Here is a 16,640-nt window from a genome sequence, read left to right as displayed (position 1 = left end):
GTAATTCCACTGCCTCAATTAAACCCCCTTTTGACAGATGTGTGAGGCATGCTTTCATTTGCTGGGTGCCTCCCTGCAGCTGTAAACTGTTTTCTACACTGAATACCTTAAATTACCAGTAGCATTTCACCTCAGCAATAACTTGCAGTTTGACAATCTTTAACAAATTAGTGACAGATCACCTTAAAATGTACAATAATTGATCTTCAAGCTTCATAAATATTCAGGACATGAAGAAAGCTGTTACATAATTCCTGTGAAGATCTCTGTAAAAAGGGCAGTATCAGAATGCCACCTGTATAACAAACACAGTATTTCTAGTACTTGCATTTTTCAAACTGCTTCTGTCAAAAACTCTGGAAGTTTACATGCTTCTTTCAGTCACAATGTGAAAAACATGAAGCAAAACCAATCCTGCAGACCACAACTGGTGGTTACCTTACTTTCTGATAGGAGTCTGGGTTTTAAAGTATAGTATTAACAGTACATGTAATCAATCTTGGTAACGCAGGCAGTGGACAGCAAAATTGACTGCTGTTTGGATAATAAAATGTTACATTTTAAAATGATTGCTGTTGTCACTACAGTAGCAAGAAGTATTTTCACTCTCCCTTCTCTTGTTATGTTGTAATTCTGTGAAAATGTGCTAGCTCTGCAGAAACACAAGGGTCCATGTTAGGAAAGCTTTTTACAAGGCTGAGAACCACACTGCTTAGCATCTAAAGGAGGGGGGGAAAAAAAGTCCTACTACATTTTTACCCCTATCACTGGATTGAAATATTTCAGGTTTCTCATCAAAAAAGCAAGTATTTTAATAGGTGCAGAACTAGACAACCAGAGTCTAAGAATTTGTACGGAACAAGATGACAAGCACTTGAAACACTGATGCTCATTTTTAGTAAGCACCGAGGCTAAAGAAGACTGCAAAGAAAATAGAATAGCCCAATATAATTTACCACAAGAAAATAGAGTGAGACCAGTAGGTTAGCTGGATATCAGTCTTGCACAAAATCATGGAACATAATCAAGAAAGAAATAAAGAACAGTGGTAAAAAGTAATGCTAAACACAGGCTGACAGAAAATAGGTCTGGCTAAATAAATTTCGTATGGCTTTCTGACAAGAATATAGGTTGAACTGGATAAAAATACCTTGTAGTTTCTGACCTACTATACTTAGATCTCTGTAAGATTTAGTGCCACACAACAGTCTGATTTAGAAGTTATTCAACACGAAGAAAACCTGGAATCTAAAACCACCTCATAAATTATTAGGGAGGCGTAGGAAAAATATTTTAAATCCACCTCATCAATAGTTAAAGCTGTTTCTTAGCTCTAAAAATCATAGCTCATTATAGCCTGAAACACTACAAAAAGCTTCTTCCCTTTTAACTTTTTTCTTCAGTTGAAAAAAAAATAATAAAAAAATTCACAGTTAAAGAAAAGGGGAAGAGGTAGAAGAGGTAGAAGAGGTATAAAGTCACTTTAAACTTGTCTTTCATAGATTATTTTTTTTTCCAGGAAAGAAAATTTACACTGACAGATTTCCTCAATAATATATATAAAAAAGGCAAACAAACAAAAAAAACCCCAAACCCCAAAACAACCCCCAAAACAACTGATGTATTGAAAAGCCATTTTTCAGCAAAGAAAGGATACTCATGAAAAATCTGAGCCAGTTCCACACACGTGTAACATCTTGCACTACTAAATCTACCCAGCTTCTACTTCCTGTATTGAGTCACCTGGAAACATTACAAGGGATCATTGAACACTTTTGACAAGGACAGGTGTGCAACAAATTATTATGTATAAGCTGTTTCAGGGCCTTACCATATGGCACACATAAAGGAACTCATCAGAAGAGAGAAAACAGCCATCATGTTTAGCTTGGTTGGGAGCTTGCACACACAGGTACTTATTCCAAAATACCTGGCACAGAGTAGGGTGCCCTGTGCAAGGCATTTTTTCCCTGTTGCATCAATCTCCAATGCTGATGCATTAAGGAAGGCCCAATGCCATTCACTATTTCTGTCAGTCAGTTGAAGGATTATATAAAAGACTGTAGCTGATAGAATCTGCACTGAATACAAGAACCGGTGAAGGACAAATAAGAGTAGGTCAACCCTGCTCCAGAGATCTACACGACACAGGATTAATGGAAAAAAAAAGTATCTGTACACATCCCAGTGCAACACACACTCCATGTATGTGAAGCAAGGATTGTTTCCTACTTTCAAGATGAGAAACTCTGCTTGGAAATCGAGCAAGTCAAAAAAAGACTCCAGAGGCATACTGAATACTCAAGTGCATACAGAAACCCAGCAAGCTGGAACTGGCTCCCTTAGCAAAAAAAATCTCAAGAATGTTTAAAGTGGCAAAATAGTGCAGGAAAGAGAACATGCTATTACATTGATACATAACCTTACTGAGATTTATGATGATGCATTTACCAAGTTCTACTTCCCTTTCTGAAAGAGAAAAAGGTAATGAACATTGATAATGCCTGAAAGTCCTATCTTATCAAGAAAAAGAATAATAATGGCTTTGTTCTCAAAATTGTTCTTATGGGCCTAAGACCCAGACCAGAGAATTTGTAAGAATCCTGTAATCAGTAACACATATGAAGACAAGAATAGCACAAAAGTCATTAAATATTATTAACTAATCATATGGGCTGCTCTATTCTAAATGAATGACTCAAAGACTGTCTATTTGCCGTTCTGGAGAGTTTAGTAAGACTGTGACCAATACTAGAATGATGAACAAGAAGTGAGAAAATGTGATATTGGATTAAATGACAGAAAATAACACAAGAGTATTCAAGCATGATTAAATAAATAATTGGGGATTTTTCACCTACAATAGTCTTCAGATCAACTTCTCTCTGTAGCAGAAACAGAAAAGGCTCAGAAAATGGAAAAAGCTCAGAGAAGGGCAAGAAGAACACTATATCTTGATAAAACTGGACGTGTCAAGATGCTTAAGGCTTCCAAAAGGTGATCACTAGGCAAAGAGCGAACAGCAGCAACAAAACACACTGAATAAAATCTGTGTAGAGAATTTCAGCTAGCTCTTCTTCTCCCATTTGGTAAAATACTGGGGCTATACCGCAGTGAGCAAAGCCTTAGTAAAAACAAAGGGTTTTATCAAATCAACAAATTCAGAGTTTTTAATAGCACTTACATGAATTCATAGCGGGTTCTTTGGCCAAAACTTTGTATAACTGAATAGCTGGGTTTTCATATAAATTATAAAACTCACAAATCACACAATAATAGATAAAAACTTCAAGAACAGAAATAACTTATCCACATTTTCTATGTTGGAATCCTTATACCCTACAAGTTATGGCTGAGTTTTAATGGCCATGCCATGTAATGCTTTCCCAATAGCACCTTCCAAAGAATCTGCCCATTGAAGACAAAGTACCAGCTTGAAAAAATTTACAAATCTATAAATAGCTGTTAAATGCCAGTATCCAGAACAAAAAAAGTGCCTCATAATCACTCACAGCTCTAAAACCAGGAAAGCACAGATTAAAACACACATTCTCTTTGTGCTCTTACCCTGATTTTTCCCACACTAAAACTGTCGGTTCAAAGTGCTGAGCAGAACAAGTCCATAAACCACTTAAGTGTCCAAACCAAAATTAAGAGGGGATGGGAGGTTGCCAGGACTTACATCTCATCTACCATGACATCCACTACAATGACAATGCCAGCTTTATCACTGCCCAAGTGTCAATATCTAAAGCTCAACACTCAGTATCGCTAACATCTTATTTTTGCCCTAGTCACCTCTAGTCTTTTTTTTTTTCTCCCCAGTGCTAGCTTAGTTTCTCTGGATAGGAAGACACAACTTTTGTTCCTATTCACCGCTGACAGCCAAACTCACTAGGCAACATATTGGAGTAATCACAGGATCACAGGATGTCAGGGGTTGGAAGGGACCCAAAGAGATCATTGAGTCCAACCCCCCTGCCAGAGCAGGACCATACCGTCTAGCTCAGGTCACAGAGGAATACATCCAGATGGATGTGTAATGATTCTTTGCACACCCTGGGCCCTGCTTCTTGTCTTCCCAGCATCGAGTGGTAATGTGCCCAGGGGTGGCACAAGGAGACCAGCCTGGATCCTTTACCATTGGCTTGTCCTACACACCCTTGCCAGGGAGCAAGCACCAAAGTGCCGTCAGTCCCGCTCCCTCCAACCACACAGATCAGCCAGCCACCACCGTGAGTCCCACTATGCTCGTGGCAGCATTGCCTTGGTGCTGGGCACCATGGAGGGACCGTCCACCTGCTCCTGTGCTGTCCCGCCATCACTGCAGCGTGAGGCCATACAGCACCCTCTGTGAGGGCAGGACAGGACCACCAAGGGTGATGGTGGTCCCAGGAGGACACTCTGAGACAGGCGGGTGGCACGGGGGCAGTTGAGGGGTGGCACGGGGGCAGTTGAGGGCTGCCCCGGCCCGTTGGCCTCCCCGTCGCGTCGTGTCGAGGGCAATGGAGCATGTGCCGGGGGCATGGCAGGGCGGCCCGGGCGAGGGGCGGCGGGGCTGGGGGCGCGGTGGCGGGGGCGGGGAGGTGGAGCCTGGCTGCGGGCGCGGGGACCGCCGCTTCCCTCCCCCGTCGGCCCCTCACCTGGCGGGGCCGCCCCTCGCCAGGGGGCCGGTTCCACGCGGGGCGCAGGCCTCGCCCGCCGGCCCTCCCCGCCGCAGCAGCCGCCGCCGGGCCGTGCGTCCGCCGCCAGCCGGCTCAGGCCCCAGCTGCCGCCGCCGCCGCCTCCCCCTCCATGGCCGCCGCTCTCGCCGGCTGCATTGTGGGAAGCTGACCTCACTCGCTGCTGCCACCGCCCCGCCGGCTCCGGCACTCGCCGCCATGGGGGCCGTGACCGACGGTGAGACCTCCCTCCTTCCTTCCTTCCTTCCCTCCCTCGCCGCGCTTGCCGCCCCGCGCCCCGACCCCTGCCCGGCCCGCTATGCTCCCCTCGGCGCCGGGCCCGCCTCGTCTCCCGCCCGCCGCGGCGCTGTCCGCCGCACGGTTGTAGCCTCCCTCCAAGGAAGAGCTCCCCGCGCCTCCGGCCCCAGGCCTCCCTTGTCCTCTCTACGAGCTCGATCCCAGGCCTCTTACCCGCAGACCGGCCTCCATCCTGGCCCCGACCCCGCGGCCCCGCTCCCGGGCCCTTCATGCCGGCTCACGCCCGGGCCTTTGGGCGCCCCCCGCCCCTCGACCTCCCTCTCCCGGGCCCCAGGGGCCCTCCGGCCCAGGGCCCTAGGACTTCTCGTGTTCAACAGATCCTCCCGGTTTAGCCCCGGGAATCGTTCCCTGAAGGCCTGGGGTGACACCCGCGCTCCGCTCTGGGCTGCGGCTGCCATTAACGAGGAGTTTTTCCTCAGATGAAGTTATCCGCAAGCGACTTCTGATCGATGGCGATGGTGCTGGTGACGACAGACGGATCAATCTGCTAGTGAAGAGTTTTATTAAGTGGTGTAATTCTGGATCTCAAGAGGAAGGGTATTTGTTTTCTGTTTGTTTGGGTGGGTTTTTTTCAGTCTTGGAACTGTGCAGCTGACATTTCAGTGGAGGACTGGGCTTGATCAGTTTTTCAAAAGATGCATGTTAAAATGTATACATCTGCCTTTCAGTCTGGCTCTGTGGTATTTCCAGTACAAACGCCGAGCACAGCGACAGGAGATGAGGACTAGAGACAGGTCAGAAGTTAGCGAAGGCTGCAGGCACTATCACGAAATGTGTCAGCGCCGCCCAAATGCCCTCGGGATTGTCGTGCTGCTGCCTGATCCAGTCGGGATTCCTGCTATTCTGACAGGATCGTGGCTTGAATATTTTAGTTCTGCAGTTTTTCTGTTAGGAAAGAGTAGTACTGCTGAGGTTCCTGCTGCTGCTGTTCGGTTTTTTTTATATAAATAAAACCAGGCTAAAGTAGTAAGGGATGAAAGACAACGTGGTGTTCTGCTATGAGGTGTGTTGTAGTACTGGATATGAATTCCCAGAGGTCACAATAATGGTGATTCTGTAGTTTAATACAGCACCGCAGTATTAAAATACTAATGCCCATGGTCACAGAGACAGCCCTAGCTGGGAGGTTTATAAACCCTGTATCAGTCTGCCCCTTGCTTTAATACTCACTTTACACCTCTAAGGACATGATGGCAGAATTAATGGGTACAGTGTTTCTAACTGTGTTGTCAAAAAAGTTAGACACTCAGTCTTTAAACTCTTTTGTTTATTTGGTAATTGTTATTCAGCTGTTCCTTGGTGCAGCATTCTTATTTTGTAAATGCAGGGAGTATTTTTATCCTGCTTAGGAATAAATAATCCTGTCTGCTTTCAGTTACAGTCAGTACCAACGAATGCTGAGCACTTTATCCCAGTGTGAATTTTCAATGGGAAAAACTCTGCTGGTGTACGACATGAACCTGAGAGAGATGGAAAACTATGAAAAAATCTACAAGGATATAGGTAAAGATGATAAAATTATTCCTGGTTTCAGTTTGACAATTTCTCTTTTATGAACAAGCTTGAGCCACTTGTGCTGGGCATAATATATACAGATGATGAGTGGTTTGGGTAGTTTCTTTTCTTAATAGGCAGCATTCAGCCATACCCTGTAAGCATCTTATCAGTGTATAAAATACATACAAATAAAAGCATTTTACTGTGTTAAAGTGCGTGAAGTTTTGAAGCTGATGGAGCTAGCAGGCCACAGTGTCACCAAGGTTGGAAGAGATCTCAAAGATCAAGTCCAACCCGTCATCACAGACCTCATGACTAGACTTATGGCACCAAGTGCCACATCCAATCCCCTCTTGAACCCCTCCAGGGACGGTGACTCCACCACCTCCCTGGGCAGCACATTCCAATGGCGAATGACTCTCTCAGTGAAGAAGTTTCTCCTCACCTCGAGCCTAAACTTCCCCTGGTGCAGCTTGAGACTGTGTCCTCTTGTTCTGGTGCTGGTTGCTTGAGAGAGGAGACCAACTTCCTCCCGGCTACAACCCCCCTTCAGGTCGTTGTAGACAGCAATGAGGTCTCCCCTGAGCCTCCTCTTCTCCAGGCTAAACAATCCCAGCTCCCTCAGCCTCTCCTCATAGGGCTTGTGCTCAAAGCCTCTCCCCAGCCTTGTTGCCCTTCTCTGGACACGTTCAAGTGTCTCGATGTCCTTCTTAAACTGAGGGGCCCAGAACTATACACAGTACTCAAGGTGTGGCCTAACCAGTGCAGAGTACAGGGGTACAATGACTTCCCTGCTCCTGCTGGCCACCATATCACAAGCAGCTCCTTTTATATTTTAGCAGATCCTGTTTACATGTATTTGAGTTCAGCATAACTCTCTATACTCTTGTTTTGTTTTAAAGAAAACAGTATCGCTGCAGCACATGAGAAGATTTCTGAATGCAAAAAGCAAATCCTGCAAGCAAAAAGGATTCGGAAGAATCGCCAGGGTAAGGAGCAGTATCTGTATTTACACTGGTCAGTTTCATTGTTTTGTTGTCTTTTAAAATGCTGTTGTATTGGAAAGCAGATTCCAAATGTTTTAAAGTGCTAGGGAATATAGTGGGATCAAGAATAGTGTATTTAGTCTAATGGGTTCCACACTCAACTGCTGAAAGTTTTTGGTGGATGAGGCAGGCAGGGCTGAACCAGTAGATCTCAATGACATGCAACATCAGGAAAACCTAAAAGAGTAGATCAGAGAGATATTTCAGGCCAAAGAAAAAAACCCAAAGCATCCTATCACAATTCAGGTGGTTTCACAAGAACTAAAGCACAGTATTAACTGAGACAAGAGTTGGACAGACTTACACCCAGCACTGAAAATCATGCAAGTGTATCCCTTCAGCTCTTAAGGGAAGGTAATGTCTTGTCTTATGCAGAGACAGCAGTGCCAGTTACTCAACAACTCTTACTGAATACCTTTTAGGAGAGCTGTATTTTTAACCTGCTCTTGAAAGCATGTGCTGATAATTTCATTGAAACTTAAAGCTTTCCCTGTAACACTATGATCAAATGATGAGCAGTTGAAGAAAAGGAAGAATTTGGTTTTCTTCTTGATAAATGAAATGAAAGAAGAAAATATTTTAAAAGTATAACTGATCCATTTCGTGGATAACTTCAGGAATTAAAAGAACTTTAACCAATAGGAATGTGGAGTTCTTGCATCTTGACAAGCTGTGTCAAGTGTTTGCTTTTTGATCTTTCCGTCCTGCCTGCAGCACAGATTTCCCCATGTTTATGGAGCAGTTGGCATGTATACAATCTTCTTATCAGGAAATGGCTAAGTTAGTTGCCAGTACAACCATAATATTGTTGTTACTGTGTAATACAGTTTAAAAAACAAATCTTTGTTTTTTCATTTGCAGCATTTTACACTTGGAAAAAAGAGTAAATCTTAAATAGGTATCATCTTATCAGCACTGTTTTCTGTGTGTAGGCATTACACCGTATCTAAAACTAATGCTTCTGAATCATGCACAACAGACCAAGCATGCAGAGCTACCTAAAGGTTTTCTTGCTCCATCCTTTACAAATCACTGGCATTGGTTAAGTTTGAGTAGATAATGGCCTACAGTCAACTATAGTTTATTTTAAATCTCTTTTCATCTAATAATCTCCTTTGAAGTGTTACAGCATGGTATAAATTGCATACATTTTTATACAGGTATTTTGCAGCTACTTTTTTTTATATATGTATATATGAATTAGAAAAGTGTTAAAACATTTCTTCTTTCAGGAAGGAGGAAGAATCTGTACCATTCTATGGTATCTGAATTTTGTTTCTTGAATCTAGACTTTCAGAATTACTTAGACTATTTAAATTTCTTTCAGAATATGATGCATTGGCCAAAGTCATACAGCAGCATCCAGACAGACACGAAACACTGAAGTAAGTATGGGACTACATTAAAATAGCAGCTAAAAGTGACCAGACTTGACACTTGTTTTTATTTCAGTTTGACCTCTCCTCACTTTTAGACACATGAAAAACTTGGGTATCTTGGGTGGGTCTCATTTTAAAATTGTGCCCTTAGCAACTTTCTTACGGGTTCAGGACTATTGCTACTAGTTTTATATTTGAAATCTTTCCATTTTTAGGGTGAATGAAGTGAACTCAGCTGTAAGTGCACATCTAAGGGCAGTTTACCAGAAATATGAGAAAGATAGTGGGGAAGTGCTGTGAAGTGCACCAGCAAAGTATCCAGTAGTCACACAAAATAACACACAAGCAAGTAAGGTGGAATAAGAGAAAGGAGGAGAAAGGTCTTAAGGGTTTTTATGTTTTCCTTGTAGTAGTTGTTCCTGCATGCCCAGTTATAAATTACTACATTGTGGACCCACTGTGTAACCTGCCCTGACATGCAGGATAGACCTACCTGTTAGCCAACTCATCTTGCACATAACTTAGAGTAGTGCTTGTGTCATTGTTGGAGCTGTGCTTTTGAGTCATTTTAGGCACTTGTAGGAAGATCATCTTTTTTAACCTCATCAAGCCAAAGGAACATTCTAAGTTGCTTCTACCAGTTTGTTCTTAACCTGATGAAGGATGTATTGCAGGATTACTGTTCTCATTTAAGTGTAGCTTGTGCCAGTCTTGTTGCCCAGTTTAAGTGAAATTGCAGGGGGAGGTTCTCTTCATATTCCATAGTCTTTCACAGCCAAAGGAGGATTTTTTTATTATATTATTACCCTAATAATAACATTTTCATAGCCATAAGCCACTGGGAATATTTCACACATTTCTTTCTTGTGTGTTGTTTTTCTGTGCCTTGATTTCATTACCACAGCTTTATTACAGGCAATTCTCGTGAGGCTTGACTACATGTTATTTCATAAGTCAGCTTGTGCCATTTTTCAAGGGGGGCTTCATAATAAAGTTATCAAAAGTGAAGCTTTTCAGTTAAGTCAATTCATTAAGAATGGAAACAACTAAACAATAATACTGCTTTTCTTAGGGAATGCCAGGTGTTTAGGCTTGGAGGGCTTATTCTCATGGTTGTTAACATATCCAAGTATACATTTTTTTCAGCAAAGCTAGAAATAGTAGTAAGTGACAGTTAGTAAATTTGGCATTTTGTCTTTTCTTAATTTTATAATCTCTTTAGGAGAGTAGATTGCACTTTTAAATACCAGTGTGTTCATCTGCTGGAAGAATGGCTACAAAGAATGCCCATTTGTCCGTAGTTCTTTCTATCATCTCTAGCCTAAGACACAGACTTGAGCTGTGATCCTCTGTTTTACAGATGAGAAAATAGGACATGGTAACAGAATGGAACATTTTTTTAAAGGGAGCTTGGTTCATAGGTATTTTAGCTCTAACTGGCCTCTCCAAATGAACAAACTTCAAATATAAGAACTAGCAGAAGTTTTCGTCTGGTGTTTTAATTACAAGGTTTCTTTTCTCCCCAGTTTGTGGAAAGTATAAAGAAAGTCATACTATGAACCAAGAAGGGCCACTCTTAAAGCAGAATGGAATCTCTCTAACAATGTCAAGCTTTTTGTGGAACCCTTAATCGCTTAAAACACTTGAGAAAACTTCTTGTGGGGAGAAATGTAATGGCTTACTGCAACAGTTACATTTATAGCTTCTGCAGATCATATGGCACAATAGGACAAAGTTCAGAAAAATACTTTCTTTATGCTTTTCTTGGAACAACTAATCATAGAGCACAAAAGAAAAAGCTGTTACCAGCTTAGTCACAAGTAATGCACAGGAGCCAATTCAGAAAGTGACAGGAACTGAACTACTAAAGGGCAGTGCCCACAGTGTAATTAGGTACAGTATCAGAAGAGCTGTTAAGAGGACCAAGAAATGACACCAGCTCTTACAAAAGGAATACAAAAATGAGAAGGCTAGGCAAAGGTTCTCTAGAGTGGAAAGTAAAAGAAGTAACATTTCAGATTCCTAGAAGGAAATTGCATGTCTTCACAGTCCATTTATACCTGACAGCACGGTGTAAACAGCAAGGTTTAGGCAAACAAGTCTGTCAGAAACTAGAAACCAAATACTTGCAAAATCACTGTACAAGCTTGCAAGCTGTTAACCTGCTTCAATTAAAGGAATAATAATGTCACACAGCCAACCCCTCTTCAGGCATTCTCTTCAAGGTACCAAGCATACTGGCTCCAAAAAAGACAACACCCTCAGGTAGCACTAAACCAGACCTTTTTCCCAGCCATTGTGAGTTACTTAGGACTAGAGGCCTTTTCATGGTTCTCTGCCTAGAGTAGTTGCAGCAGTTGCCAGTTCTTCAGGAAATAAAAGTTTTATTTCCTTGCTGACCTTTATATGGCTCTGTCTGCTAATTAATCAGGGATGGTCAGCCTCAGTTCACTTCACCTTTAAAGAAATAGATTGTTCTTCTTACATGGAGCATAAATTATGGTAGGTATTTGAGGAAATGTAGAAGGGCCAAATTGGAGGTTGGAGTATAAGAGTTGATGTTCCACCCTCATTTTAAAGCTAGTATACTTGTCATTCTTTGCCCTACCTCAGAAAGGAGTGTGGTGGTCTGTGGTGGCTCCAAGTGAGAACAGAAAAGCCATGTGCTTGCAGGAAGATCCCAAAGAGTTGTTGAAAGATGATGTATTTCAAAAGGGTGTTAATAATAATGAGGATTATAGGTGTTGCGTGTTTCCTTTATCTCTTAGCACCAGAGGCAATCAGTTAAAATAAAAGATGACATTTGAGAAGGAAATGAGTCTTTATATGGATCACAGTGTTAAATTCTGTATGTTGAAGCTATGTCATGAACTAAATCATATAGTTTCACTAAAACCATGGATTATTCTACTTATCTACTGTAAGGCCCATGTGTTCCCTAGTTCGCTGTCTGGGCAACTAGTTGACTGCTTGGTCAGTTGTGTCTGGGAATTGTGTTTCCATGTTGGGGATGTAGGTTTATCACATATGTTCTCCTTGCTGATGCTGTGTTTTTATTTAATCTTGCTCATGTCAAAATAAAGAAACCTGTGAAGTAGCAAAGCCTATGAAAATGCCATTGGTGTTTGGTATTACCTACTTTTTCCAACTTTCATTGCATGGCCAAATAAAGTGTTAGTGGCAGGACCGAACTGCTACAATTCACATGCCCAGTGTACAATTGTAGTCAAGTATATGCAAGCCTGCAGGCTTTGTTTTCTATAAAAGGCCTGAAATTACAAGTTCATGACATAAAAATTTAACATGTATGTCTCTATGTCATTTCATTTGCTATGCTTTGTTTACTTGTACTATTTATTTAGTGGTTGTTTTTTTGTCTACTTGATTCAAATCTATTTAGCAAGAATTTTACAGAACTCTTAAAATATTATGACAATTTCCTTTCAGGCAGCTAGAAGCTTTGGGGAAAGAACTGCAACATCTTTCTCACATTAAAGAAAATGTTGAGGATAAGGTAGGCTTTCCTTAGATGTTTTTATGTAATAGGAACATAATTAATGGAGAATCTGTTATGTGTTGTTTGGCTGTACGTGCTGTTTCCTAAAACAGATATTTTATTATTCCAGTTGGAGCTGAGAAGAAAGCAGTTCCACGTTCTCCTGAGCACTATCCATGAACTTCAGCAAACCTTAGAAAGTAAGTGCTCTTCTTGGGTAACCTGGGTTGGGTTTCAGCAGGTCCAAGGGACTCACAGCTTCCAGCAGTGGGCCAGCTGTGTGCAATTGAGACTGGTGGCCTTAGCAGCACTTTTTTTCCACTATTAATCATAAGCCTGAGACTGTTCATAGTCGCTTGAGTTTTATTTTCTACAAGATAGTTACTGTGTCATTTCCTAATTAGCTTCAGATTAATCTGTAGTCAATGGACCTCTAAAATGTAGGTATGGAGGACAGCAATATAAGGTTGGGTTTTATAAACACAAAAAGTATTTCTTACAGAAAAGTACTCTTGTGGATAGTTTCCAAACTGATTTGTGTAATTCCTGTTTCAGTAGTTTTGAACATGTCACTGCCATCAGGGCATCATTTGAGGTTTCACTAAAAAGAAATTGGACTAGAGGAAAGCTAAGTGATTTACCTGCTCAGACAGTGAGCCTGTAATAGAGCAGGGACTAAAACTGTCGCACTCTAAATTCATGGAATTTAGCTAGAGTCAGTCACATTCGTGCTCATTTTTTGTCATACAAATACTTACTATATTCAAATCAGTGCTAACTTTTCACACTTTAATATGGATAATATCTAAAACACATTTTTAAGAATATATTCTGTCATTCCAAGACTGAACAGCGGCATAGCCTTTGAGCATGACCTGGTGGGCACACAGAGATGTCCATAAGAGCAGATGTCTTTCATTCTCTAATGGCATCTCGATCAGCAGAGCGAACAGTTAATACTAGCTGCATTTTAGCAGGAAGTTATTGTTACTATGTGTTACTAACACTTGCTTAAGTATTAGTCTCACATTAATGTATAGATCACCTTTTACCTTCTAAAATTTTGTGAAGTAACACTGTAGTGGAAAGCACAGGCTTGAAATTAACCATTAACAGAGAGAAGGCATGTTCATTTGAAGCAACCTGATAACTGTTTGCTTGAATTGATACTGTAGGATGTACCCCCTGTTTCCTGGATCAGCTGTTACAAGGTATCAGCCTTAAAAACTTTGATTTTTTTTGTTGTTTTTTTTTTTTAGTTCGTTTGAACATAGGATTTTATATAATGAGGTACCCAACTATGCTGCTGAGGCAATCAGTGTAAAGTACTTAAACTTGAGATAGGGCTCTGCAAAATAGTCTGGAAATATAACCAAGAATGTTTGACCAACAGTAATATTGACTTTTTAGATGATGAAAAGCTTTCAGAAGCTGAAGAATCTCAAGAAACACAGATGGAAACAGAGACCAAACAGCAGATGTAATAGAAGACTACTGATCACGCTATTAAGAATATCCAAGTGTCTTCACTTGTACTGAAACCAACAGTAAGAGAGATGGAGCTGAAAAATAGTTTTCTGCTGCATCTGTGAATTGTTTTACAAAGATAGTTGTTTTGTTTATGCTTCAGGGGAAACCAGTTACAGATCTGTGCAGACAGGCACTTTCTGTTAATCCACCAACTTCCTAATTTGTGACAAAGATTTTGTTTTACAAGGGATGAAGCTTCTGCACAGTACTTGTGAACTCGTGTTTGCAAAACATAGTCAATAAAAGGCGTTTACAAATAGTTTCCCCTTTTCAGTAGGCATTGAGCCTAACGGTATGGGCTCCCCTTACTTGACACTGGACTGCAGGCAGTGCATCTTTGTGTAAGTTCCAGTTTCCATACCCAAGTCCAGATGGGACCTAAAACTAAACTAAGTAGGGTCTTAATTTTTCAAAGTAGCTGCCATTTTAGAAGTTACCTGTGACTAGACTAGAATTTCTACTTTCATACAAAACAAATTGCTTCTATACAATTTGTGCTTGTCAAGATGTGGAAAACAATAAAAAAATCTTACTGGACTAGCTTTACTTTTTTTTCCTTAAGGTCATGCAAATAATTGCAGTGATGTGACCCTTGCTATGCTGTGTTCTGTGTGGCCACATCAAAAGTCACATTTTGAAATGACACTTTTAAAACTATGATTTAAAAGCTTTGTACTTGGAGAAGTAGGAATGTAACCTTGTAACCATTTGTAATCTACTTTTGGATTTTATCTTTCAAGTGACTATTAGGAATACATTGTAGCTCCTGAACCAGGTAGTGGAAGCCTCCCTTTCTCATGATGACAAACTGAAGGAGTACAGCAGCAAAGAATCTCAGATATTTTAATAGGGAGAGTGTAATCTATCCACCTGGATCATCCTGCAGACTGAACAGTGTTTGGAGTTAGGAAATACAGGTTTCAACCTTCCCAACAAAAGAAAAGAATGGAGTATGCTCTAAGCTTTTGTAAGGCAGGAGGGGGAAGGAAAAAGGGGCACTAGTGGGTCCTGTCACTACCTCTTAGCCATGTTCTAAAACACCTCCTAAATGAGGCCTTCCACTGGCTTGCGTAAAGGAACATGTTTTGGATCTCACTCAGACTGAGTCATAGGTGTACGTGGTTGAAGTAAAATAATGATACTACACAGAATAGTGCCACCTCCTCAAACTAGGTGACAGCTGAGGGGGTTTTCCAGGATTGTGACTTTGGACTTTTGCAGTCTAAATGCCATATAATTCCCACTCTTCAGTGGCTGTGTATCTGTTTTCATTGGGTTGAACAGGCATATCTGAGCTTGTTTAGCTCACATTCAAAGTTCGCTGAAGGCAAGCCAACTGACCAAGGACTCGCACAGCTTCAGTAGTGCAGTGCAGCCCCAGACTAATAAACTGTCAAAAGGTTTCTAGTTCACAGCTGGTCAACTCAGAACACAGGGGAAGCTCAGGTTTGAGTCTGTGTAGACATGCAGTGCTTCTTGTGCACTTCAAATTTTGCAGACAGTGGGGTGGATTAGTTAAAGGTCTTTTAGATGTGGTGCTTGGGGATATGGTTTAGGGGTGAACTTTGCAGAGAAGGTTTATTGGTTGGACTTGGTGATCCTGAGGGTCTTTTCCAACCTGAATGTTTCTGTGATTGTGTGGAATAAGTAAACAAAAGGGATTGAATACAAAAAAATGCAGTCCAAATAAGAACATTTATTGTTCTATGTTTTTAACCCTCCTAACAACAGTCAATAGTAAAAAATGTTGTGAAGCAGCAACACTAAATTGCCAAATCTGGGAGGAGTCACTTTCATGAATATTTGAATTATGAAAATCATAAATGACAAAGTCTCAAGACACTTTTAAAGCATAGTAGCATTTTATCTAGATGCAGAGCTCTTCCTGAGCTACCTGGATTATATATTGGTGCAGAGGTGGATGACATTTACAAGCTAAAAATGGTAACAGCACTGCCATGAAAACCTCAGATTTTTCCTTTTTTTTTTTTTTTAACCCAGTACTTTGGAATTTTACTTGGATCACTCAAATATCTTCTCTCAGAACTTGTGCTGCTCCATACAGAACCTGACTGGAAATATGCCAATGCCTGAGCCTGTCCTGCTGGTGAGGAATGCATACATAGAAACAAAAGTTGTACAGGAGAGAAGCTATAGAAACATGCAGCAAAGTAAGGGATGTATTCCTGTTTGAAATTACAGTGATGCAATCTTGAAAAGCAATTGCTGCCCTAGAGAACCAAGCTGCCCTTGTGCAGTGTGGCAGCAAGAGGGTGATGTCGTCACATCATTTTGGAGAGTGCCAGAAAACCCCAATGTCAGTTCCTAGCAAACGCAGCTTGGTAGGACATCCAGAAATTTTTGCTCCTATTTTTTTCAGTATTTATACCTCTAACCTCTTGAGGATTAGTTTTGTGCCAAAACAGAAACAAAATCAAATGAAACTCTTAAAACTGGGCAATCTTTAACCTGCTCTGTTACTAAACTCTATGTTCCAGGTTCCAGACTGCTCTGTGTATGTTAAATAGCTGTCTGCATCTCCTTGATTCTTCTCTTGAAGTTTTTCCTGCGTCATATTTCCGAGGCATATATGATAGTCACTCTTTCATCCCTGCCTGGAAAGCTGTCCTGCTATGATGCTGCTTACCTGATCTAACTCTAAAATATGTAAAAGTCAGTACACATATAAACTCAGGATGTCAACAACCATGCT

The 16,640-nt window shown here is 41.3% G+C and overlaps 2 protein-coding genes across 6 annotated transcripts in view; one reads left to right on the top strand and one right to left on the bottom strand.

The window, feature by feature from the left end:
- Nucleotides 1–4,755, bottom strand: part of ATXN7 (ataxin 7) — an 87,208-nt gene extending 82,453 nt beyond the window's left edge. For 3 of the 4 annotated variants that reach the window (XM_054161048.1, XM_054161076.1, XM_054161061.1), the window contains exon 1: nt 4,644–4,755. The gene's annotated coding sequence lies outside the window, so the exon portion shown is untranslated. The remainder of the gene's footprint in view (nt 1–4,643) is intronic. The other variant, XM_054161069.1, reaches the window with a different exon arrangement.
- THOC7 (THO complex subunit 7) lies at nt 4,748–16,157 on the top strand. 2 transcript variants are annotated; one of them, XM_054161106.1, is made up of 8 exons: nt 4,748–4,899; nt 5,399–5,516; nt 6,361–6,482; nt 7,379–7,465; nt 8,850–8,907; nt 12,349–12,415; nt 12,528–12,597; nt 13,808–16,157. In XM_054161106.1, exons 1-8 carry the CDS (start codon nt 4,881–4,883, stop codon nt 13,879–13,881), a joined length of 615 nt encoding a protein of 204 aa, XP_054017081.1. In that variant the 5' UTR covers nt 4,748–4,880; the 3' UTR covers nt 13,882–16,157. The 2 variants fall into 2 exon arrangements, with proteins under 2 accessions (XP_054017081.1, XP_054017073.1); XM_054161098.1 differs by having other exon boundaries at nt 6,355–6,482.
- Nucleotides 16,158–16,640: the final 483 nt, after the last annotated feature.

Source organism: Dryobates pubescens, chromosome 1, assembly GCF_014839835.1.
Source record: "Dryobates pubescens isolate bDryPub1 chromosome 1, bDryPub1.pri, whole genome shotgun sequence".
Lineage (NCBI taxonomy): Eukaryota > Metazoa > Chordata > Aves > Piciformes > Picidae > Dryobates > Dryobates pubescens.
The sequence above is the reverse complement of the archived record's forward strand: the minus strand, read 5'-3'. Positions and strand labels throughout refer to the sequence as shown.

Bases quoted from the DNA above. Each gene is read 5' to 3' on its own strand.
- THOC7 (XM_054161098.1), top strand. The intron at 6,483-7,378 runs GTAAAGATGATA...TTTGTTTTAAAG, and splicing joins AAAAATCTACAAGGATATAG to AAAACAGTATCGCTGCAGCA. The intron at 12,416-12,527 runs GTAGGCTTTCCT...TTATTATTCCAG, and splicing joins AAGAAAATGTTGAGGATAAG to TTGGAGCTGAGAAGAAAGCA.